Genomic DNA, 25,846 nt, shown 5'->3' with positions numbered 1-25,846 from the left:
GAGGGGATGCAGGATGGATATGGTGACCTCTCATATACTTTCCAGCATGCCAGGTCATACTCATACCTGTGCTCCCTTCTAGTGCCCAGACAGAGCAGTCCACACAGGAGGGGTCTCATTTCATCTATCCTGTCTTGTTCCTATTCCATTTATTTATTTACTCAGACGCTGCTGGAGGTCAGAGAACAGTGCTTTTCTCTGTCTATCACGTGGGTCCTGGGGATTGAACTCAGGCGTGGCAAGTACCTAAACCATGGAGCCATCTTGCTGGCCCTCTATTTCATGTTCTTAACAAGCCGGGATGGAAGTTATCATCCCCATCTCACAAATAAGGAAGACAGAGGAACTCATTAGCAAGTGGAAGATGTTGAGGTGTTTCATGCAGTTTTGAACTACAATGTAGATTGCTGGCTTTATGAACATTAGAAATGAAGTACTGTGCGATTTCTGAGTTAATAAATAGGTTTTATAATACATTTATGGAAAAATGTCACGTATATCAAAAAGGCTGTCAGAAGTATTCAGTCTGAGATGCACCGATGTAAGAGTTATACGCCGGCAAGCCTGAAAACAAAGGAAGCACTAAGTCCTCTAGGGCAGCAGGATTTCATCTCTTTGTGATATTTATTTTTGGTTTTTGTTTATTTGTTTGTTTCACCCAGTAACCTGGGTTGGCCTTGAAATTGTGATTATTCTGCCTCTGCCCCTCAAATTCTAGGATTACTTGTGTGTGGCACCCAGCTCGGTATTGAAGTTTTAAACGTGTGTTTGTGTGTGAAGTTTTAAATGTGTGTGTGTGTGTGTGTGTGTGTGTGTGTGTGTGTGTGTGTGTGTGTGTGTGAGATCCCTGGCAGTTGTGTTAGAGATCCGAGAATAAACTCAAGAAGGTTGGTGAGACAGGCACCTTTCCACTGAGCCATCTTGCTGGTCCAATAAATACATTTTAGAGTAGAATTTTAGCTCTCAGAAGGCAAGAAGAGATTAAAAGAGCTTGAAGCCATAGTCCCCTGACTCTCTATTTCCTAATTGTGACAATTTTTGTATATAATCTGTCTGTTTCTGTATTAACACATTAAAGGGTATTTTTGATACATTCTGTAATTATGTAGAAAAGAGACACATGTTACATTTTATTTACCTTGACACAAAGCACCAATATGCAGTAGTGAAGTTAGAAGCTGGCCTTTGTCTGTTACCGGTGGCTCCTGAGGGTGAGTGGCAGTTCCATGGTTAGAAGCCGACCGCTCTGTTTTTCTCTCTACAGCCGTCACTCCATCACGCTGATAATGTCCGTGGGACCCGCCACCATGGGCTGGTGGAGAGGCCAGCCCGGAACCGCTTCCACCCTCTTCACCGCAGGTCTGGGGACAAGCCAGGGAGACAGATATCCTTTTTCCCTGTCTGAGGAGAGTGTGTGTTTTGAAATTATTGAGAAATGGTCCGGATTTATCTCACTGTGGTTGCCATGTGGCCTCAGAGCTTCATCTGATCTGCAGAGAGGAAGCAATAAAAGCAACTGAGTTTAAAACTGTAAACATTCCTACAGCAGGATTGGGAAAGACCACGGTAGGTGTTTATGAAAACATTGGTAAAGTTCTGTTGAATAGAACAACTGAACATAAACATTGAATTCTGGTGTGCAAGGTATCTTTGGCATTTTCTTCAGAAGTCAGCAGCATTAAGCTTGACTTTGAATCAACTTAGAGAGGTTTAGCCTATCTAGCAAAACCAGGCAGATTGATAACATGTTTGTGATTTGTTGACCTGGTGACCTGCTTTTGGAACTGAAAGGAATTCTTCTAAGATTGACCATCTGTGTAGTCTCAGGCTCAGTAAATGACAGGTAAAATGTAAAGTGGGTGTTTAGGAAAACTCCTCAACAGTGCTGTACCACCACACTCTGTGCTGCTAAGTAATGAAGCAAAGGGGCCGTGAAGCCTGGCAGTCTGTGCTCGGCACTGTTGGAGGCAGGGGCAGGGCCAGGCTGGGCTGGCTTTCTGCAGTGGGGTCAGCACAGCGCTTAGGGTTCGGGGCAGACAAAACTGAGCTGGATGCTATGGGAGAAGGAGAGACAGAAGTGAATGACGCTTCTCTGCCTTCACTGAGCTCAGGACAAGCCTGGTAGAGGAAGGAGCAGATGGGCGTGGCCAGTCTCCCTGCAGAGAGCTGATTCCTGGCAGTGATGGTAGAGTTGGCTTCATAAGCTTAGAAACCAGGAAGTGGGGGAGGGCACTCATGTTTACTGAGCACCTACCCATGCCAGACACTGCTGGGCAGTTTATATGTCATTTAGTCCTCAGAATTCAATGAGTTGTTTATTTTTTTAACCCTCAATTTTCCCACGAGAAAACTAGATATCAGAGTAACTTGCCTGGGATTCCACCGCTGTGATTCATGTAGCCCAGGCTCGTCCACCCAGTGGCCATGAAAACCATATGCTAGAGAATACTCCTGTGAGAAACTGCAGCAATGTGCAGAGGAAGCCCTAGCTTTCCTTGCCTTCATGGCCTCTAGGTCTTACTCTGTTGAGAGGTGAGGACAGTGAGTATTGACTTCTCCTAGCTCGCCCCTCTGGACACCACATCCAATCCACAGAGCCTCAGTGACTTCTAGTTCTCTCTGTTACATGGCCTCCGTCTGGGAAAATGGAAATGACAGAGGATCTTGGGAATTCCTTCCTGGAATGTGTGATGACTTCATATGGAATGCAAAAGGTAAAGGGAAACAGTTTATCTAACTAGCACATCTGAGCATGGAGTGATATGCCAAGCAGTCATCCAAATGGCTTGGAAGCTATTTCTCTGCTGATTGAACGACGCAGAGGCTGGAGTGTGCAGCTCAGTAGTAGGTGCTTGCCTAAAGTTCTTGAGGGTTTGGGTTCAAGAAAAAAAATTTTTTTCCTGCTATTGTGGCTCAGTGGCAGAGAACCTGTGGCTTGTGCAAAACCCAGGGTTCATTCTCAGCATGAAAGAATGGAGGGAGGGGGAAGGGAAAGAGAGAAAAGGGAAGGAAAGGGTGGGGAGAGAGAGAGAGAGAGAGAGAGAGAGAGAGAGAGAGAAGAAGAAGAAGAAGAAGAAGAAGAAGAAGAAGAAGAAGAAGAAGAAGAAGAAGAAGAAGAAGAAGAAGAAGAAGAGGAAGAGGAGGAGGAAGAAGAGGAGGAAGAGGAGGAGGAGGAGGAGAGGGGAGAGGGAGGGGGAGAGGGAAAAGAAGAGAAGAGAGAAGTAGGGTGTGGTGTGTCCACTCATTAAACCCACATCCATGGAGACCCCTCTCTGGACCAAGCAATGTCTTGGGCATGGGGGACAAAGTGAGAAGGAGATATCAACTCTGTGGTTTAGTTTTACAGTCCTTTGGGAGATGGTGGACAGCTAAGAGGCAAATAATAATAATTAAAGAAAATAACTTCAGGCGGCATCTTAAGTTACCTTTTTATTTATTTGATAAGACACCATGTCTGAGGCAATTTAAAGACAAAAGACTTGGGCTGGAGAGATGGCTCAGTGGTTAAGAGCACTGACTGCTCTTCCAGAGGTCCTGAGTTCAATTCCCAGCAACCACATGGTGGCTCACAACCATCTGTAATGGGATCCAATGCCTGCTTCTGGTGTGTCTGAGGACAACTACAGTGTTTCATATACCTAAAATAAATAAATATTTTTAAAAAAAGACAAAAGACTTTACTAAGGGCTTAGAGTTTCAGGGGACTAGAGTCATCTAGTGGCACCGTGGAGAGCATGGCAGAAATGAGGTTGGCAGGCGTGGTACTAGACTGCAGCTGAGCACTCACATCTTGAGACACAACCTCGACGCAGAGACAGCTAACCGGGAGTGTCTTTTGAAACCTCAAAGCCCACCCCCTCCCAGTGATACCTCCTACATCAAGGCCACACCTTCTCATCTTTCCCAACTAAGTTTTGCCAACTGGAGACTAAGTATTCAAACATAAGAGGCTATGGGGGCTGTTCTCATTCAAGTCACCGTGGATAGTGTATGCTCTTCCCAAAGAAATGTTCTACATTGGCAATGGGATAGGTAAAGCCCTAGGAAGGACTGCACTGCATGCTCAGGGAATCTGAGGATGGCCTGGCTCTGAATCAGCTTATAAGAGCACCAGCAACGCTTGCCAGCTCCCAAGGGAAAGGAAAAACCAAATGGCTCTGCAGAGACGTTGTTGGACTCGGAGTGTGATCTGATTTACTGATCATGAGCCATCTCTGTGGTCGTCTCCTGAGGCCCTAATTGGGATCCTGGTCCTGGACTTCTGCTGATGTAGAGAAGTTCGCTAGCCTAGGGTGTCACTAATGAACTAATAAGTCCTGTTTGAGGAGTCAAAAGACTGAGCATCATGACAAGTAGGACAATTTTACACCTCAGCTGGTGACTTACTAGAATTTGGAGGGAGACTCCTGAGACTTTCTTCGCTTTCCTGGTATGCATTCTGTTAGCTATAAAATAGCTCACTTTAACTGCTGCCTCTCATATTTGTTTGTGGGACCAGTCTAATTTTTAAGTGTTATCTTTTAGGTATATGGTGTTTTGCCTGCATGTTGTGTCTGTGCACATAAATGTGTCTGGTCCCTATAGAAGTTAGAAGATGTGACATTTCCTGAAATTGTAGTTCAGATAGTTGTGAGCCACCACGTGGATGCTGGGAACTGAACTCATGTCCTCTGGAAGACCAGCCAGTGCTCTTAGCCTCTGAACCATCTCTACAGCCCATAAGTTTAATCCATTTTAAAAGCCAGAAAACTTGTTTGAATCTTTGTTGGTATAAACAGAAAGAGAAAAAAAGACGTATTCAGAATTTTCTTCTTGTAGTTGTTTCTTAGTGTGGGTATTGTTTTAGGGTTGGCAGACTGGCTAAGATAAGAGATTGGTCCCAAATAAAATGAACATTGTTCAACAAATATTCCAGCTTCCTGCCAGAGTGGGCAGCCACGACCCGCAAGGGATTCCTTCTGCAGTAGGCTGAGTTATTGGCACGCATGGCTACCACAAGGTCAGGGCTTGCCATAAGGGGACCCTGGTTGACCCCTGCACCTGCAGGCAAAGCAGAGGCACCACACAAGCTGTTCTTGGCCTGGGAGCTTAGTGTGGACAGTGAGGAGTCCATGCCCTCAGCAGCCACCCCACTGCTTCTCAGTGGTAGCAAGCTTGCTCCAAACCACACCATTGTATTGCGTTTCTGAGCTATTTCCATATATTGGCAGCACGTGACTATTCTAGGTAGTGTATTAAAAGAGGACACACTAGCAGTGTCAACCTTTAAGAGGAAAACAAGTGTTAGGAAAGTTCCCAGCAGAGTTGAGAACCCTGGCCTGAGTAGTCCAGAAAAGTGTGCCTGAGGTCCTGAGAGTCAGGAACCGCTGTGCTCTGCAGTGGGCCTGGCTCTGACTGATCTTGTCATAACAGAATGGACATTTAACAACATGGAACATTGTTCTCTGAGATTCATAACCTGTTAAGTCTAATTGTGTCCTCCAGCTGGTGTTAGAGTCTTATGATGCATAGGAAGGCTCTGAGGAGCTCGGGTTAATAAATATCTATCCTGAGGATTTCAAAACTTGTGTTACCTTAAAACCCAATTCTTATATAACATTCCCATTAGAGGCAGAGACACTGGTCCTTAGAGTCTAAGGGGAAACAAGCCTGACATCATAGTGCCACAGGCAGCCCTTTCATCTGTCAAAAGACTTAGGAAGATGTCGTGCATTTCTTTAAAAATTTGGCTTGAGGGCTGGCAAGGTGATGAGCTGAAGGGGCTTACCATGCAAGCTTAGCAATAGGAGTCCCCCCAACTCCACCCCCAGGACCTATGCAAAGATGGATAGAGAGAACTTACTCCATTAAATCAACCAGTGTGCCTTGGCATTCATACCCCCCACACACATACACACCATGCACACATGCACACTAATGTTAAAATTCTTGACTTAATATATTATTTTTATAGGAGCATGTGTGTGCCAAACATGGTGGCTTACAAGTGCAGTTCCAGCATTCAGGAAACCAACATAGGAGGATGATTGCAGTTCAAGACTAACCTGGGCTACACAGCAAATTCAAGGCCACTGTAGTCTAGAATGAGATCCTGTCTTAGGGAGAAAAAAAAGGAAAGGAAAGGAAAGGAAACAGAAATTGGGCATAGGACCCACATAGCATCCTCTCTTAGACAGGCAAGTCTAGCTCCCTCCCTCAGTCAGTAAGGATAAACCTAATTAGATGAGAAGACAGAACTAAAGAGCCCATACACCACATCCTGGCTGCTTTTACCTCAGCCCAGTCAGATGGAGAGCGGCAGGAACTCACTGCACTGTCTTGTTCTGAGTGCTTATTAAGCAGTTAGTATGCAAACTCAGAACCTCAACCTTGAGGGGACAAGCATTGCCTATCATGTTGTTTTTGAGACAGGGTCTCACTGTGTAGCCCTGGCTGTCCTGGAACTCACTCTGTGGAACAGGCTGGCCTTGAAGTCACAGACATGCCTGCTCTGCCTCCAAGTGTTGGGATTAAAGGAGTGCACACCATGCCTGGTGGACTTAATGGTTTTAAGAACGGTAGTTTACTTGAGAAACCATGCTAGACATTTATTTGCTCTATGAATTGACCTTTTGTAGCAGAAGTTTATCAAATCCTCCAGAAGAGAAGAAGGCAGATAGATCAGCCAGGCTGTGAGAGTCGGTGCCTCCTCCCTGCAGGCTTCGACCACTCCAGCACAGACGTCCTCCTGTTTCATGGGGCCTTCTTACTCCATCTTCACCTCTGCCTCTTTTCTCTCTTTCTGGGGCCGGCCCTGAACTTCATAGACACTAAGCCTAATCAGATGGAAGGAAGGTGTCTCTGGAGAATATCTGTCTCACTGTGCGGCTCAGAGTCAGATTAAGAAATGAGATAATGCGATGTGACAAAGAAAACAAGTGTCTGGAAGAAGACAGACTTGCAGTCACAGTGCTTTTCTTAGCAAGGGAAGTTATTAAGGTCCCATTAGTACCGACTATGCTCTGGTTCCACATTTGTATGCACCTGATGCCCAGCCTGCCTCACAGCAGGTCCCCACTCCATTAATAAGATCCATTTCCGCCTCCAAGCAGGCGACATTTTCCTTGTAGGCTCCATCTTCTCTTGAGGCCACCCCAAAGTACGTGTTCTCTCTTTTCATGACCTGGCTCATGGTGCCAGGTCACTCCCTCCTAGCTCACCAGAAGGGCTTCCTGTAGTCTGAAGCCTTGGAATGAGGGAATGGTAGGTTTGACCCCAGCCCACCATGCCAGCCGTGGATTTGGATTTCTATCTCATCTAGGGCTGAGCCTCTATTTTCTTCATCTGTGAAACGGCGATGATGTCATCTGCCTCCTAAGATTTTTAAGATTACAGGGGAGCTGTCAGGAAGTGGTGTGCACGCTAATCCTGGCCTTCAGGAAGCAGAGGCAGGCAGATCTCTGACTTTGAGGCCAGCCTGGACTACAGAGTTCAGTTCCAGAACAGCCATGACTACACAGAGAAACCCTGTCTCAAAAAAAAAAAAAAATGTATAGGGTAGCGTGAACTCATTTAACACAAGAGAGGCACAGAGTAGGTGCTTATGGTCTCCATTTTCCTATTTCTGGTGTCTTAATGGATACCTTGCATTTCCTATATTATTTCTCCCTTAAAAATGAGAAATAGATTTCTTTTATTTATTTCTTCAAATATAATACTTCAAAAATAACACTTCAGAGCAGTGTTGGTGATTGTAAAGTGTGTAGGTGATTGGGTCGGTGACAGACTAGACCAGGAGAGTGGATGTGGTGCCAGTTGGGAGGAGAGAGCCAGGTCATTAGGAGCCTGCAGCCACCAGAGAGCACAGGAGCGGAGCCTGCGCTAGGGAAGGCAGAGTCCAGCATGTGACAGGGCTGAGAGAAGCTCAGGGCTTGGAGCCACGTTACTGAGGGATGCAGGCAACAGGCTACAAAGTCTTAGCCTTTCAGCAGGAAGAGACTGCTGAAAGATACCTTGTTTTTTGCTTTTGTTCTTTTATTTGTTTGTTTGGTTGGTTGGTTGGTTGGTTGGTTTAGTTTGAGTTTTTTAAGATTTTATTTATCTATTTATTTTTGTGATATTTTTTTTTTCGGAGCTGGGGACTGAACCCAGGGCCTTGCGCTTGCTAGGCAAGCGCTCTACCACTGAGCTAAATCCCCAACTCCTATTTTTGTGATTTAAGACAGAATTTCTCTTTGTAGCTTTGGCTGTCCTGGGACTCAATCTGTAGACCAATCTGGCCTGGAACTCACAGAGATCCACCTGCCTCTGCCTCTCCAGTACTAGGATTAAAGGTATGCACCACCATTGCCCATCTTAGATGTATTTTTATTACATTTGTTATAATTATAATTAGTATTTTTATTGTATTTAATTATATGAATGGGGAGAGGGTTATGTACACATAAGTTCAGATTCCTGATTGGCTCCCTTGGAGCTGGAATTACAGGTGGTTGTGAGCTGCCCATACTCTCCTGTTTAGCTGTTTCTCCAATCCCCTTTTTAAATTAATTAGTTGTTCAATTGATTTCTTTCTAATATCCACCCTGGATGGCCTGGAACTTTACAATGTATACCAGGCTGGTCTTGAACTCACAGAAGTAAGCCTCTTCCTCCTGAGTGCTGGGGTCAAAGCATGTGCTACCACAGCCAGCTTTAAATCTTCTTTAAGGGGCTGGGGATTTAGCTCAGTGGTAGAGCACTTACCTAGGAAGCGCAAGGCCCTGGGTTCGGTCCCCAGCTCCGAAAAAAAAGAACCAAAAAAAAAAAATTTAAATCTTCTTTAAAGCAGAATGATATGTTTTAAGATACTCTGTCCTCTGGTGCAATTCGCTAAAGCAGTGCCCGCAGCTCTGCTTCGCTGTGTGGGGTTAGCATCCCAGGTGTCTCTCCGAGTATTCGGAACGGATCCTCAGGCCTGCCAGACCCAATAAGCAACACAGAATCTAAGAAACAAAGCCTTTTACACTAGGAATTTACATTCTTTTCAGATCTAGTACAGTTCTCTTTTGATTCAGAAGTAATAGGAGCTCACCTTAATTTGGGAAAAGATTGCTTTTTTAGATAGATATGGTTGCATACTCCTATAATCTCAGCACTCATGAGGCTGAAGTGCAAGGATTGCTGTGAATGAGGCTAGCCTGGGCTACATGATAAGTTCTAAGCCAGCCTAGGCTACTTAGTAAGACCTTGTCTCCAAAGTTTCCCCAAAACAAACTCAAACAAGAAGTGTATCCCCCTGGGACTGGGGATTGACCCAGGAGCTTCCACACATAGGACAAGAGCTCTACCTTGAGCTATATGCCCACCACTTCTGGTTTTTACTTTCTTTGAGAGAAATTCTAAGTTGCCACCTCTGCTGTCAAACTTTCCATTGTCCTGCCTCAGCCTCCTGAGGAAAACAGAACTGGATTGGCTTATGTCACTGGAAACCCAAGGACAATGGCCAAGGGACCATAAGATATCATTAAGACTATGTTTGTGGTGTTGAGTTCTTTTATAGACAAGCATTCTGGCCTCTTACACCTCATTCCCACCTGGAAAGCACTCTCCTTGGTCCTGTCTTGAACTTAACCCTGAACCAGTCATGGTTGGCAGGAGAGTGAGCTATGAGATACTGTGACTGAAATTAACTGGGCCTGAGTCTATCCATCCCCTGAGAAAGGGGGCCTGCATAGCGTGACAGCCTCGCCAGTGTTTGTGATGCAAGTCAACGGAGTTCTTGAAAACAGATGTTGGGCAGACATACGCACATGCATGCGCGCGCGCGCGCACACACACACACACACACACACACACACACACACACCACAGAAAGAAGAGGAGCACACCGCATGAGTCTGGTGGAAACACTGGTTAAAGGTGGAAGCCTGGAGCCGATGTGCAATGCAGAGCGTGGAGATGAACAGCTGTAGGCTCAGTGGCTCAGCCTCCACTTTGCTTCTAAATTCTGCTTCAACACTCATCCATTTGTTTTCCTTTATTAAAAATTGCACTTTGATGGAAATGCTTTTGCAGCCAGTTATTCTTCGCAGCCCCTGGATGAGAGCTGGCCAAGGTAAGTGAGCTGCACGGGTGTGATGTCTGTGTTTGTTCTATAGAAATATCTTAATAGGTGGGGAGAGCCTCTTTTTAAGATGGTGTCACTATTTTAACCATCTTCAATGCTGGTCTAGACTTATTATTTTAGTTGTTGGTTTTTTTAATAATTGAGACAGGGTCTCTTCTAGGCCCTCTTCCAGGCTGGCCTCTAATTTGTGGCATAGCCAAGAATGGCCTTGAACTCCAGATTCTCCAATCTCTACTTCTCTAATGCTGGAATTAGAAACATGTTCCACTATGATTTGGGGGAGGGTACTAGGTCTCTCTATGTAGTTTAGACTGCCCTAGAGCTTGCTATGTAGACCAGGATAGCCTTGAACTCACAGCAATCCTCCCATTTCTGCCTCCCAAGAGTCTAGCCTAGTTAACTATTTTTAACATCAATTTGTTTATCTTAGAAAATTTAAGTCTTGAGCTGGCTGTGGTGGTCTAAGTCTGCAATCTCAACACTTTTGAGGTTAGCCTGAGTGACATAGTAAGCTCCGGGTAACCTAGGCTGTGAAATGAATCTGTCTTGGATCACAACATCAAAACCTCTCAACCTTTCTGTGTATGATTCTGAGCTTGTAAGAAAACATAGAATAGGGCTGGAGAGATGGCTCAGTGGTTAAGAGCACTGGCTGCTCTTCCAGAGGTCCTGAGTTCAATACCCAGCAACCACATGGTGTCTCACAACCATCTGTAATGGGATCTGACACCCTCTTCTGGTGTGTCTGAAGACAGCTACAGTGTACTCACATACATAAAATAAATAAATCTAAAAAAATAAAAAAAGAAAAAAAGAAAAAAAAAAGAAAACATAGAATATAAATTACCTAAGCAAATCTAGGTTCAAATAGAAACATTACCAACAAAATGTCTGATTTGTTAGTCTTATGGTAGACATGAAAAAATAAACCCCTCTCTGGCATTTCTTAGTCAGTTGCTGAAAAGAAAGAAAGACTCCTAATTGAACCTGTATCAGTGAGCTTGGTTTAGTCTCTGAGTGTGTCGTAGCTGTATAACAGTGGCCACCATGGCGTCAGTGCAGCGTCTGTCGTGCATGGCATTGTTTTACACCTCTACATCAGACGTAAGAGATTCTTAAAATGTATATATCGCCAAGAGTGAGGCCCACACCTGTAGTCCCAGAAGTTGGGATGCTGAAGCAGGAGGATTGTCATGAGTTCAAGGTTAGTCTGAGACTGTAGTCTGGATCCAAGAAAGGGGATTAAGATGTCAGTAGTTCTGCCTCACATAGGTCCTTAGCCTCCTCAGCGGTCCTGAGTTTCAAGTTTGTGAGATAATACCGTGGTATATTTAAGTCAGACGGATGCACTTCATCTCTGTAGCCCAGAGAAATGACTTTCCTTCTCAGAGCCCTGGGATTGACCAGGTGAATATTTTTATAGGATCGCTAAAAAGTACTTTGCACGTCCTGGCCTTCCTCATGAGAGAGCAGAGTGTTCGCATCCAGGTTTACCAAAGCACCCCTGTACACTCTCAAGGGCATATGACAAGGGGTAACTTATTTGCATCTAGAATAAGACCTACGGTGCCTCAGAGGGGTCAGCCTTCCTTTGACTAGTTCTAGCCAGCACTCAAGTGTGCCCAGCTAGCTGCTGGTGTTCGATGGCTTCCACAGTTATCCTGGGAATCAGAGCTGCAGGTCCTGAGAGATCACCCAGTCTGGCCTCCTCTCCACGGTGATGAGCAAAGGGAGTCTGGGCATCTTAGGTAACTCTTGGCATTCACAGCTGGGTTAGGGAGCCAGCTGACAAGCCCTGGCTCGCAGCACTCAGTTGGTCCCATAGCTTAAACTTTTTCCTTTTTATGTTGTTTGGTTTCTAAAGGCAACAGCCTCCATGGAAAGAGGAAAAGCATCCTGGATTCAGGCTGACATCTGCACTTAACAGGTATTTGTGCTGATTTACAGTCTAAGTACATTTCAAGAAGGAGACAGATTCGATTAGCCAGATAATCTTTACATATTATCTTGTTGCCCAGTTTGTTTAATATCAGTTGTGCTTAAATGGAGCAATTAAAAAGAAAAGGAAAAAACATTGAGTACGTAGGAGATGATAAAGTCAGTAAGAACATAAAGTCTAGAGGGGACCACCAAAGTTTGCCTCTTACCATGTAATCCTGGGCAAAGTAACTTCTTCCCCTTAGTTTGCACATATGAACATGGAGGTACTTGTACCTATTATGGGGTGGCTGTAGGGACTAAATAGGATGCTACATGGAGGCACAGTGTACAGTAAATATCAACTTTTCTCAAGGTTACTTTGGGCCATACTTTAGGGTCTGGGTCATTTGTCAATCCCAACATGCCAAGAATAAGTATCCTTTTCTGCTTTAAGAGGATAGATGGCTTGCCCAGAGAGCCCTTTAGCTAATATGCAAGGGGGGCTGGAATTTGAAAAAACAAAACCCTTGGATCAGGCTGTAATCCCAATACTCCCAAAGCTAAGGCTGGAGGACTACAAGTTGAAAACCAGCATGGGCTATAGAGTTGACCCTTGGGGAAAAAATTAAAAATGTTTTAGTGATGTCCCAGAGAGGTAGAGTTGTGAGCAGCCCCAGTGCCCCCTGGAAGTGGTTCTGTCTTGACCGGCATTCTGCCAGGCTAGCTCCTCCCTTCCTCATATGTCGTTCCATGACCAGCTAGATAAAGCCTTTCTGACCTGTAAGTACCCTACAGTCAGAGGCCAACAAGAGGCTTGAAAAACAATAGCCACAATGCAGTTAACAAAATTAACCATCATGTTCTCTACATGGTCCTGTAGCCAGTCCACATGCCCATTTTTAGTCATCTCTGTGTTTGACTGATGTCTCCTGGGTTTCTGTGACTCTGTGAAGGAACTGGAAGCCCCCAGGATTTACACTGTTTCTGCTGGATCCCAGGGTCCTTTCCTTTTGCTTCTTCCCTCCTCTGAAGCCATGTGGTTTAAGTCACATGAAGCTGTGCCTGGAGCAGACCATGAAGAACCACTTTAGGCCAACGAAGTTGCTCATGTACCCCCTTTATGATAGTCTGGTTTGACCTTTGGGTAGAGTAAATAAATAGTTGCTGTCTTTTGGAGCTGAAGTCATGCACTAGAACTCTGTGGGAACATTTGAAATAATTGATATTGATCAACAGCTCCAAAACTTTTGTCTAGGAGTATTTACACTTTGAAAAACTGCAGCAGCACTGCAAAAGCATTCCTCCCTGTGAGGAGACCTATGGATACCCAGGTGCTGCCGCTAATGTAGAGTCTAATGTAAGTCTAGTGTAGAGCCGTGAAGTGTACCCATTGGTGCATTTCAGCATACAACAACAATCAACCCACTGCATGCCGACGTAAATAATATATGTGTTTTAAAAGAAACACAGTATCATTTTCTAAAACAACAGCTGCATGGTTAAACCTCTGGCAGATGACGTCATTATCTGAGTTCAGTCTGTGGTGCTATGGTATCACACAATTGCTGGACCGTTCCACAGTGCCACCAGAGGGCAGAGTGAAGAGGACAGTGTGGTGGTTGACATCACATTCTCCCTGAAAAGGCTTAAGAACCTATTTCAGGTGCTTTCCCACATCAGTGCTAGAAGTCTCTGCCAGCCTGGTACTGTCACAGACTGGCTTGACCTGAGACTGAATTCCAGTCAGAGAAGAAAGGGGTGCTCTTGGGGAAGCTGTGTGGGAACTGAGGCTGGCCTTGTGCAGTTAGCATCACAGTGGAAGGCCATCTAAATACTAAGTAAACTCCTTTGGACATATAGTGGCCCTCTAATGTCTCTTGCCATGAAAGACTGCAGGTAGGTCCTGACCCTTCAAGGTGTGGATATTGTAAGTCTGTTATTCTCATCTTTTCTCCTGTTAATAATATTCAGAAAAAAATGTATTCCATTAAGGAAAAAATATGGATTTTCAGCCAGACTCTCTCCTCGCCTCCTTAGGACCAATTCTGATTCTGCTCTTCACACGAGTGCTCTGAGCACCAAACCCCAGGACCCCTATGGAGGAGGAGGCCAGTCAGCCTGGCCTGCCCCATACATGGGTAAGACACACAGGCCTCTGCTAACAGCATCTGTGTCTCCTGCTTCTGCGCTGTGTGCAGTGCATGCCCTCCCCAGGTTCGGTGGTCTTCAGGGCAGAGCTCGCAGCAGGGGAAGAGTGTGTTCCTGACCGCATTCTGATGCTTTGCTTCCTTGCTTCTCCATGACTCCTGCTTCCCTTTTGGCATCTCCTGGCTCTGGCTTCCTCTTCCCTATGGCACCAGCGCTTTTCTAGGCACTTACATCTTTTGCACAGGCTCCTCCTGTAGCATCCTGGCTGCTCTTCTCCTGGTGCACAGCCCTGAAGCCTAATCTTATGTTGGGTTCTCCAAGGCCTCCTTCTGTTACTGGTAAAGCCAGATTAGAAGGGGCTTCACTTTGTGGGTCCAAGGAGCTTGTATGGCAGAACCTCTGGATGAGGTGGACGCTCCGGGGATGAGGTGGACCCTCCCAGGGCCAGCAGTACTAGCACAGGCAGCCCCTCTGGAAGGAGCAATTAAGACAGGGGCCAGGGGAGAGTCAAGGAGACCTCTCTACAGGAAGACATGTCCCAGAGAACAAGGCGAGAGAGGGAACAGAATGGAAGCTGAGTATCGTCTTCTGCTCCTTGTTTCCCACTTCTGCTCAGAACATGTTTCGGTTGTCCAGAGAAAGTCTGAAAGAGAAAGGCCAGGAACCATGACAGGGCAGACTTGTGCCACCTCATGCTCTCTGCTTCCATTGTTAACCCTCTCTGCTCCGAATACTCTCCTGCCTTCACTATGCCCCACCTTGAGACCATAAGCCACAATGCCCAGCCCCACCCCTAGCCAGCCTAGTCCTCATGGCTGTGTGAACTCACTGCTGTTCTGCTGTTTCATCCTGTTCCCATGTCCCCTCCCCCACCTCAGTATAAAAGCCTCAGCTGTATCTGGACTTCAGTGGAGCCTTTCATGACCTTCCTCCTTCTCTGGTCCTGAGCTACCCATGCCCTCCCGTGTCCCAACCTCCTACAAGCAGGTGCTGTGATGACTGCTTCTTGGAGTAGACGTACATCTCTCTGCTTAGGGTGAATTTCTTGAAGGCAGTATTTTAAAAGTCTTGTCCTATCTGACACAGTGCTCATACAGTGAGGCCCACTTAGGTCACACAGTTCTGAGCACACCCCAGAACTCACTGTAGGTGCTCACTTCTAGCCTGCACCCAAAGTAAGGATGCTTCATCCACATACTTCCCAAGCTTGTCTGTCTGGGCCTTCTAATCTAGAAAGAACATGACTGGAGTTATCTGTTCCATGTATAGGTTGACTTTGTTTATGAGGACTGGCCTACATACTAGCCTTTTTGGTTTTCTTTACAGTTATGTTCCATTTAAAGCCTAAAATATTTGTTTCTTTTGAAGAGAGCCATTCATGGCCTTCCTTTTTGTATATAGTATGGATGGGATTTGATGTCGTTGTTATGTTTATTCCCTTTGTACAATTCATTTGTTGAAACGACTCTTTGCTTGTAAAGTCTGAGAGCTTTGGAATAGGTTGGGGACACTGCTGTATTTCCGCACATGGGAATATGAGAGGGACGTTGGCAGGGAAGTTGGAATTGGATATGGGTCACTGAACAGTGTAGAGAGGTGGGGTATGTGGGAGGTTAGAGATTGGCTCTGGGATAGGTGGAGATGGATATTATAAACAAAGCCTTAAAAAGCAGAGACTAACCAAGGAGGTGCCTGTGCGCACAGCAAGGCCTTTGCCACACTGACTGGGAGCCAGCTAGCCTAGTACGATGGCCCCTGGAACCCCTGTATTCCCGCCTCAGCTTTGTGCTGAGATTATCCTTTTCTAGAGGCCTAGAGAGGACAAGGGAATCACGAGTAAGGAACATTTGAGCTTCTATATAAAGAAATAGAAAGTAACTGAAGAAACTGAATTGAACGTCTATTCTACAAGTTACTTGGTCTCTGAAGGAAGAGGTGAGAGCTGTCAGCAGGTGTGGGGAGGAACAACCCACATTGGTCCATGCGCAGCAAGAAAGCAGGAAGGAGGAGGGGCAGTCTTGGACAGGGCCCTCAGGTTGCCTTGGGAACTTTGGTGGCCTCTCCTTTTCATGTCAGTGTTAGACATCGTGGGGTCGCAGTGTCTGCCAACTACAGAAGGTGGGCCAACCCCCAGCAGGGATGTCTGCACTGTGTGCTGCTCCTGCAGTCGCCTTCAAGACCACAGAACTCAGAAACACATCCAAATATGGGTGTGTTTACATGGGAAAGCCAGTGTGTTTAAAATATTATCCAAGTCTCCAAGGATGAGAATTATTTCTGGAGAATTATATTTGTTGGTGGGAGCTATTTTAAATGGTTTTTATGTATTTTCCCCCTGTAATTCATTAAAGTTTTTCCTTTTCTTTACTTTTGGATTTTAAAAATATCAACTAGCTTTACGAAAAAGTATTTCTTTTTATAGGACCCACCAAATAAAGTAAAGATTTTAAAATATAATCAAAAGCGCAGAAGTATGTCCTCTGCTCAGAACGGTAATGATGGCCTTTGCTGGGCACAGAGGTGGAGGCCCTTCACCATTATCGTTATTGGGAACAGATCAGGAGGGAGCATCTGCTTGCAGTATGGCGACACAAGCCATCAAGTAGACAAAACAGTCGCCAGCTCAGTTTCATCCCTAGGAAGCAAAGCCATTAGCCTGATACATGGTTGGTAGTGTTCATAATGGTTATTGAGTTACACGACAACTATGCAAATGATATAAAGTCATAAATGACAGAAATAAACTTTTATACAACCAAACAGGGTTTTTATAATTTCCCTCTTGTTTAATTGCCCATGCCCATGGTAGCATGTGCAGTTTAATTACTGTTTGGTATACACATATGGATCAGCACAGTAGCTCTCTGTGACATTTGCCCTGTCACACAGCCTAGCTTTATCAACCCAAACTGTCCCCCTCTCACAGTAGATTGGAGAAGGAGCTAAAGTGGCCCTTATTAGCAGCTTAGGAGCTAAGAGCAAAAGAGTGCAGACCGTGGCTGCCGATGGCCATCCCTGAGGACTGTAGAGCCTTCAGTCTCGGCTGAGGGGCAGAGATGTAGTCTGTATTCAGTGGCCCTTGAACCAGCAGTGAGCTCTGACCCACAGCGGTAAGGAGACGTTAAAGTGAAGTAGCCATAGAGAGCGAGCCTGTTAACCACACTTGTCTACCTGACACAAGTCCCTCAGGTCTAAAGACTCACCAGGAGCCGGGGAGAAGGCTCAGCCGGTGAAATCCTGGCCATGCAAACATGAAAACCAGCGTCTGTGTCCCTGGAATCCATGTAAAAATCAGATGTGCAGTACGGTAATCCGAATACTTCCATGGGAAGGTGAGAAGTGGAGACAGGGGAACCCCCAAAGGTCATGAGCAGATGGTATGGCGTGTGCGGCGGCAGACAAGAAGACAGCCTGCCTCAAAGAGGGCTGGAGTGGAGCAACAGCCAGGGTGGTCCTTTGCCATGCACACAGGTCATGGATTGCACGTGTGTGTGCGCGCGCGCACACACACACACAGAATATAAAATGAAAGTGTCATCGGTGTGGCAGGGAGGTCTAGATGGGAAGTCTGTGAGTCTAGAACGTAGGATGCACTGTGGTTACCATTTCTGCACCCCATCTTTCTACTTCACATGAAGTCTATGAGGAGCTATCTAGGCTTGCCAGACATGAGAGCACATTAAAGGAATATGGACTCAAATGTATTTTGTTACGTCAGCCCTCTAAGACTCCAAGGCTACCAAGTTTCCTGCAACACATGTGACCTTGGCCGTTGCTGTCCTGACCCTGTGGGACTGCTTTGAATTAATGTCCTCTATTTCCAGATAATTAGTCATAAGTCTCTGCCTTTTGTTTTCAACTGTTTTGTTATAGCTGTGCTCTTTGGTATTTGTGTGTTTGTGGTAGTATGTAATAGTAGCAGTAATAGAAATCTAAATTTGGCTATTTAATTATTGAAATAAACCTGTCAGTCATTACTGCTGCTGTCCTTTGGCAACTTAAGTGGACGGCCTGAGAGCAGTGTGCAATCTCTTACCCCACCCCCACCCCCTTCACTAGAGCAAGCTCTGCTCTTTCTCTCCCTCAGTGTGCCATGTAGTTTTGGTCTTCACTGCCACACCCTACTTTACTGCTTTTTGTCCAGTCTTTTGGTTTTCTATCTGTCTTCCTGGCCTCAAGGCTGCCCCACAGCCTCATGCTGTACTACAAACACAGTCTCTGACTGGGTTAGCTCTAACCCAGGTCTCTGCTCTCTACTTCGTCCATATGACCAGCAGACTTCTTCGCCCATGTCTCCCACTCCTCTAGCTCATGCGTAGCCAGACGTCACCACTTCCCGTCTCTGCTGTCTGTGTCTGCCTCTGCTCCCTTTCCTTACTCCTCCGCTCTGCCTGTTTTCACTGAGGCAGCCCTTTAACCTTGCTTCCTCTTGCCTGAACTCCTCCAGGCACAGCACAGCTGCGAGGGACATAGACTTTCTGAAGGCACCCTGCCCAGAAAGCTAGTCCCAGAGCTCGCAGTGTGACCTTGGGCAGGATAATAGTTCCTAAATTGCTCCAAGGATTACAGGAGAGCACAGCGTGAGGTGCCAGGTACACAGCAGCGGTTCCCATCTTACCTTCCTCTTCTTCAGTGCCTACCCAGGGATGTCCCTGCCCCCTGCTCCAGTCTGGGGAAGAGGGTGGCACCAGCAGGGTACCACACAGGGAACCGGCTCGCCTCTGAGGTGCTTTCGCTGTCATAGCTCTTCCTGTACAGGCACTGCTCAGCCTTAGTACTTAGACTTCGTGTCTTGAAGATGGAGAGACTCTTAACATACCACAATAGACCATTGCATAAAACGGCATTCATCATTTTTAACAAAATAATCACATTTTAGTGATCAGAATGGGCAAGTTCCCTACTCTTTCTTTAAAAGCTATACTTAAAAGTTTGACTGAGAAGTCTCTCTCCCCTCCTCCTGTCACAGCTGACTCTGGACATTACCTTTGCACGCTTCATTTCCTGATGGCCTGTGCAGGCAGCCTGTCCTTGCAGTCCTCAGTCACAGAGCGAATGAGCAGTAGCTTAGTCCAGCTCTGTGCAGCTTGGCCCCTTTGCATTGCTTTTTTAATTGTTTTCTTTTCAAAACAAGGTTTCTCTGTGTAGCCCTGGCTCTCCTGGAACTTGCTCTGTAGACCAGGCTGGCCTCTAACTCAGAGATCCACCTCCTTCTTCCTCTCCAGTGCTGGGATTAAGGGCATCCACCACCACTGCCTGGCTTCTTTACTGTTTTACTTTTTGCTTTGTCTGTCTGTGGTGTTGGACTCAAATCCATGGCAGGTCACACACCTGCATCAACATCTCTAAAGGCTGTGTCCAAGAATCCTGTCTTAGCAGACGTACCCTAGTGGTCGTGTAGATGCACTTTAAAAAAAGGTTTTAGTCACTTACTTAGGTTCTGTTTTTCTGGTTGCCTGAGAGAAGGCCTGTGTTTTGTGAGCAAGCTTAATTAATGAACCTTTGGCACCTTTGGGAGCTCTTAGTGTCCATCCTGCCCCTGGGCTCCACTAAGATGCTACAGCTTCTGCCACTTACAGAATCTGCTGCCACGACGTCTGTCCTCCTACCTGTGCCTGGTCACTGCCCCGACCTTCTGTTGCACACTGCAGAGACTGAGCGAGTATCTGCTGAGTGGATGATTGTTATGTGTTTAATTTCTATAGACTAATTTGGGCTAGTTTATAGTTTAACCATTTCCTCTAGAAACTTAGCTAAGCTGAGCTATGTTTAAAGGCTTAGACTTGAGTTTTTAATAACGATTCAGTGCTGAGAACTGACTTGGTATAACTGATTGCTCTGAGGAGAATGGTTACCCAGTCCATGTTAGGGACGGCTATTCAGTTTTAGCCTAGAAGTGCAGAAGGAGCTATATGTAGTCATCGGCAGTATGCCTCATGGGCTAGCTGCTCTTCAGTCAGGACTGATTCCAAATCGGTTTTTTAAATTATCTGTGAATAGCCATCACATAAGGATATCACATATACTGACTTCAGATATAAGCACGGGAGAGTCCAGAATATGTCACAGGGCCTGTCCTGGAACTTGGACCCATGGTAGCTGGCACATCAGTGATAGGGACTCCAAGTCCACCTGCCCACCCCGTGGGTCACACGTTTGGGAGGGTGACAAGACAGACTTTTTTTGCTTTGTGTTTTGAAGACAGGTTCCCAGACTTTGTCTGCACTGTTCTTTTGAGTTGGCAGGAACCTTTGGGACTAAGACACTTTTGAAGGAAAAGCTCTTGGGCACCAACTCTAGATGTGGAATGACGTCATGTGTTTGTAGAAGGAATCCAAAGCACCTCGATGAGCTCTGATGTGTCAGAACTACTGTAGGGTTTCAAACATTACGTTTCAAGTCAAAAAGCCATTCTAATGCACGAATCAATGAGAGCACCACATATAAAAGTGTGTATTTGTTTTTCTCTTCCCTACCAGGTTTCTGTGATGGTGAAAATGATGGCCGTGGGGAAGGTACGAATGGGCGCTGGGGCAGGATGCTGGGATACATGAATGTATGTAGTATGTATGTATGTACATATATATATACCTACATATGCTGATATACATATATATGCACATGTGTACATACATATATACATATATGTATATACAGATATATGTATCTGTAACCTTTCAATGCCTTGACAGTCACATTTGTGTAAAGGCTGGCCACTGTTGCTTGGATTACTTATCTGAGATGTTCTAAGTATCTGGACATGATCAAAGCCCTAAGAAAGGAAATGTGTGAGTACATTACAATGGCCCCTTGTTACCCACGTCCTCTCAATACCATGGTCACAAGACTGTGCAAGGAAGCAAGAGTTGTAGCCACATGAAAATGTGAATTAGTCAAGCATTTAAGCAGTTGTTCCACTACCCTCTCTCAGCACTGCCTTGGCCCTTTTAGGAAGTCGCTGTGAGAGCGACTGATAGGCTTAAACAGTTCGGGGAAAGGCAAGCTTGGGCTAAGGATGCAGCTCAGATGCTGGACTGCTTGCCATGCATGCGCGAAGCCCAGCTTCACCAAATGAGCCAGGAATATCGGTGCACTCCTGAGTCCTCTACTTGTGAGCTGGAGGCTGGAAGAGCAGAAGTTCAGGGATAGCCTTAGCTACACGTAGCGCTTGAGACTAGCCTGGGATACATGAGATCCTGTCTCAAAGAAAAGTACAAATTTATTTTAAGTTAAAATTATACATTTTACAGACACTGAACTCCATAAAGCCTGATAAACCCATGTAAGAGATCTGCTGAACTCTCACTGACTGTCATCCACAAAGGCCCAACCTGTTCACTCGGTCACTCGGTCCCGGGCACTGGTGGATGAAGCTGAATGGCTACATTAGTCTGTGTGTGGTAGAGACCACGCTTGTGGAGGACATAAACAAGGACGTCCACATGAGAGGCCAAGCTCTCAGATATCACCATAAAATCATAAAAACTTGAAACTGATCTGTTTAATCACCCAGGGGAGAGATGAAATAGACTCAAGGCCTTCCTCAGTTAATTCTTCAAAGAATTCCCAACAAACCTGTACGTGGAAGAAACTACAGTGAATTCCCCAGAGGAAACAACCAGTTAAGGCAAGGCAGCCTGTCCCTATAGTGATCTCTTAGGAGCCTTAAGTCATGGGGCCGCCTTGCTTAGCCTCCCAGGGAGCCTTACGGTAGTCCATCCTTGTTCTCCTACTCTCTGGAACCACAAAGGCTGAAAGCCAGTTGCTCTTGTCTCCAGTTGTGGAGAGCCCCTGTGGGTCTGCATGCCCCAGGCACTGTTTATTAAGCATTACCCAGAAGCAGAACAGAGTCCTAGAACCTCACAGGGCTTACAGCTCTGAAGCACTTATTTAGTGATTAGAAAAAGAAAGCCAACGAGATCATAGACAAAATTTACTCTTCAGAGGGGAGTAATCCAGCTGGGGTGGCTCAGGGTGGGAGTTCAGGACTTTGTAGGGCCCTAGGTCCTATCCTTAGCAACACAGAGAGAGAAACAAAGAAAAGAAGGACAGGGAGCAAGTTCCGTGAGAGCAGGACTGATGGACACCAAGGCACACTCACAAAGCCTGCTTGTCTCAGCAGGAGGAGCATTTGTCTCACTGGTGCTGGAAAGTTAGCCATAATGAGGACTGTGCCAGTCACTCATAATTATTTCCTAACTTTTACTGACTTGGAAATAAAAGAAACTTAATTTAGAGTTTTTATTTTAAGTGCTTTTCTTAGAGATCATTTTGAAATTTTGGCCCCCATTGTGTTGTTGGTTGTTCTTTGAGATATGGTATCTCTTAGCCCAGGCTTGCACTGAACTCCTGGTCCTCCTATTTCTGCTTCTCCCATGCTGGGATTATAGGCCTGTACCAATGCACTTAACTTTGATCTCAGTTTTAAATGATTTCCTGGGGTCCTATTGCTCATCTTGTGAGGGCCAAGGGCAGGACATCAAGACAGTCACAGGGGAGCCCTGAAGTCCCGAGAACCCTGCAGACTCTCTCTTGCTGAGCAGTCTCCAGGGTCTGCTGTGATCTCCCTGATGTTAGGTCACATAGTTCCTCAGAACTTGCCTTTGACCTCTGGCCTGTGTCTGAGAACAAAAAGCCTTTACTTGTTTGTGGCTCAGCCTTGCTCTCACTGGTTTGGCTGAGAGCGTTAAAGCAGGTCGTCAAGGAGCAGTCCCTTGCCGCAGAGCCAGGTTGTTTTAGAACAGAAAGAGCCGTGGGAGCCCCTATCAGTTTCATAGCCAAACCTGGCGGGTTACCAATCCTTTATCTCTAACTGTGTGCACAGACGCACACCACACATATGTGGATGTATGTGGACATGGGGGAGGGGGGCTCCTGCACATATGTGCACATTTATGTAGAAGCCCAAAGTTGAGTGTCCTCCCTGATTTCTCTCCACTTTGTTTATTGAGGTAGGAAGTCCTGTTGAATCCTGCGCTTGCCTGATTAAACTAGGGTAGCTAGCTTGCTCCGGAGAGCCTGTCTCTGCCCCTGGTGCTCTGGGATTACAGGCATCTGCCATACGTACCTGGCTTTTCCATGGGTTCTGGGGATCAAACTCTGGCCCTCACTCTTACAGGGCAAGTGCTCTATCTACTGAGCCATCTGCTCACACCACCTCATCTCCATCTGTTGCCTTCTTTACGCCATCTTTTCTTGGTTGGTGTGTGTTTCCCTGTATCCCCTTTCCCCACACCTGCAGAGCCCTGGCCAGGCCTCAGACTTGCACATTTGATTCCCTGCCGGCTCACCTTTACCTACCCCGTGGTCGAATAATGAGAGCAGGCTGACTGTGCTTGCTGCTGCTTCTTCCCTAGGCCCTCTGTATGTTCCTCACTCTCATGCTCGAAAGCCTTTTGCTGTGTCTGAAGGGAGCCCAGAGCCCCCCGCTCCCAAGCCTCACCGTTCTGCTGCTTGTCTGCTCTGAAGCAAGGATGTGTCTCTCCTGGGTTTCCTTCAGGGTTACTAAGAGTCATAGTCCCTGGCAAGTTTATAGGTTTCCTCAAGTTTGAATCCATTAACTGTTCCTTCAGCCCCTACAGCGACACACAGAGGACTAGAGAGATGGCTCAGTGGGTGAGAGTACAGGCTGTCCTTCCAAAGGACCTGGGTTCAATTCCTAGCATACAGGTGGTGGCTCACCACTATCTATAACTAGTTCAGGGGATCTGATGCCCTCTTCTGGTTTCCATAGGCACTGTTGTTCATATAGTACATAGAAACACATAGACAAAACACCCATACTCACAAAATAATACAATAATTAAAGAAAAAAAGTATGTTAAAAATAGTATTTGCTAAAAAAAAAAAAATCATGTTCACTAGTCAGGGTGGCACATGCCTGTAATCCCACCACTTGAGAGGATAGCTGAGAGTCTGAGGCAGCCTGAGCTACATAGCAGGCTCCAGGACAGCCAACCCTCAATGCTAAGAGCCATTTTTTCCTTTTCCTTTGGGACAGGGTCTGAGATATGTGGCTCTAGCTCTCCTGGCATTTCCTATGTAGAGAATGCTGGCCTCAGATTCACAGAGATCCACCTGCCTCTGCCCCTGCCTCCCTGGTGTGTGGGCTTAGAGGTTTGCAACCACCCATCCCACCTCCCACCCCCGCCCCCAGCAGTTTTAAACAAAGCTAATTCAATGAACGCGTTTTGTGCTTCTTCTCCCTTTCGTAGCCGCCTTCCCCGGTCTGCTGAAGGAAGAGAATCTGTTAAACGTCCCGAAGCCACTGCCCAAACAACTGTGGGAGACCAAGGAGGTGGGTGAGCCGTCCCGTTGTGCTTGTCTGTCCTGGCACTCTGTCCCGCAGAGGGGACGTGGAAAACAGAACTGGGGAAAAGGGAAGAGAGGATTTTTCTGGACACTGATGTTGGAAAGACACAGTAGGGAGCACTGTCCCCAAGGGATCACCATGACCTGTCCGTGATTAGTGATTCCATGGCTTCCTTGCTTTCCTGTTAGTTTGCTGGGAATTTTGTTCTCGAACAAAAACTGTTAAGCTACTGCACCTTACGTAGTCAGAAGCTCGGAAACGTGGGCATGGAAGGTCATCTCCAGCCCCTGTTGAGAATTACTGTCAGGCCAGATGATCTTTTCTGAAATCAAAGGCCTTGCGAGGCAGCAGTGAGTCATCTGTTTACTACAATTTCTGAGCTTTGAATGTTAGTATCTGAAATCCTAGTCACCGGCCTCCCTCCACTTCACTTTGTAAACCTCACCCACAGCCGAGAGGAAGTCCCTAGGCTTAGCTTGGCCTCTTTCTGTAGAGGGCTGTCTTGTGAGAAAAGTCCTCCTTCTAGTCCCTAGTGATGCCCAGATGCAGTTGGCTGTTTGACCTCTGTGTTTAACGCGCCCCCCCCCCCCCAAGCCCCCGCAGGATCCCATTGGTCCTGCTCTCTGACACACACCCCCCAAAGGATCCCATTGGTCCTGCTCTCTGACACACACCCCCCACAGGATCCCATTGGTTCTGCTCTCAGACCAACCCCCCACCGGAAGTCTCAGCTAGCATCAGTGTGGTCTTGAAAGCTTTTTATAAAAGCAAGATCTGTGGTTGATGTTTTATCTTTAGTCCTAAAAGAAGCCAGATAATGGTGTGCAGGTGTGCTCACAAGTACCAGGAGCTGCTCTCTCTGGAGACAGTTGTCTCCCTTGGTCCTGTGGCTCTGCAGTGTCCACTCCGTCCCCTACTGACGCATGTTCTAGTTCCCTGTCCTTTCCCTCCTCCCTCTCCCATTGCCCTGTTTTGCTTTTTTATTTCCATCTTTTTCTTTATTGCTAATTGAAAAAAAAATTTAAAATCTGAATATGCAAAAGATCTGCCTTTTTGAAGGAAGTAACATTTAACTAGAAGATAAATTAGTAAGGAATCAAGTTTTTAAAATATGTTGTTATACTTCTTTCGACTGGAAATTTAAGAAATTTAAAATTCCTCAAAACTGAAATGACTGCTGTGCAGATGCCCTTGGCTTACTCTGTCTGTCTTGTCCTCTACTAGGGTACCCAGATCCCCACTTTTCAAACATTTGAATTTGTCTGTGTACTGAGTAAGCCAAGTTTTCTTTGTCTCTTCCCAGATCCAGTCCCTGTCTGGACGCCCTCGGTCCTGTGATGTTGGGGGCGGCAGGTAAGTCATGCTCCTTCTGCTGAAGG

The 25,846-nt window shown here is 46.2% G+C and overlaps 1 protein-coding gene across 3 annotated transcripts in view; it reads left to right on the top strand.

Moving 5' to 3' along the window:
* Crtc3 (CREB regulated transcription coactivator 3) overlaps positions 1 to 25,846 on the top strand; it is a 102,287-nt gene that overhangs the window by 56,922 nt on the left and 19,519 nt on the right. For 2 of the 3 annotated variants that reach the window (NM_001427241.1, XM_006229463.5), the window contains exons 3-9: positions 1,265 to 1,384; positions 10,014 to 10,075; positions 11,952 to 12,014; positions 14,045 to 14,145; positions 20,635 to 20,670; positions 24,370 to 24,452; positions 25,771 to 25,820. In NM_001427241.1, coding sequence (NP_001414170.1) covers positions 1,265 to 1,384; positions 10,014 to 10,075; positions 11,952 to 12,014; positions 14,045 to 14,145; positions 20,635 to 20,670; positions 24,370 to 24,452; positions 25,771 to 25,820 — 515 coding nt within the window. The remainder of the gene's footprint in view (positions 1 to 1,264; positions 1,385 to 10,013; positions 10,076 to 11,951; positions 12,015 to 14,044; positions 14,146 to 20,634; positions 20,671 to 24,369; positions 24,453 to 25,770; positions 25,821 to 25,846) is intronic. The other variant, XM_039101058.2, reaches the window with a different exon arrangement.

This window comes from Rattus norvegicus, chromosome 1 (genome assembly GCF_036323735.1).
Source record: "Rattus norvegicus strain BN/NHsdMcwi chromosome 1, GRCr8, whole genome shotgun sequence".
In the NCBI taxonomy this organism is placed as follows: domain Eukaryota; kingdom Metazoa; phylum Chordata; class Mammalia; order Rodentia; family Muridae; genus Rattus; species Rattus norvegicus.
The sequence above is the reverse complement of the archived record's forward strand: the minus strand, read 5'-3'. Positions and strand labels throughout refer to the sequence as shown.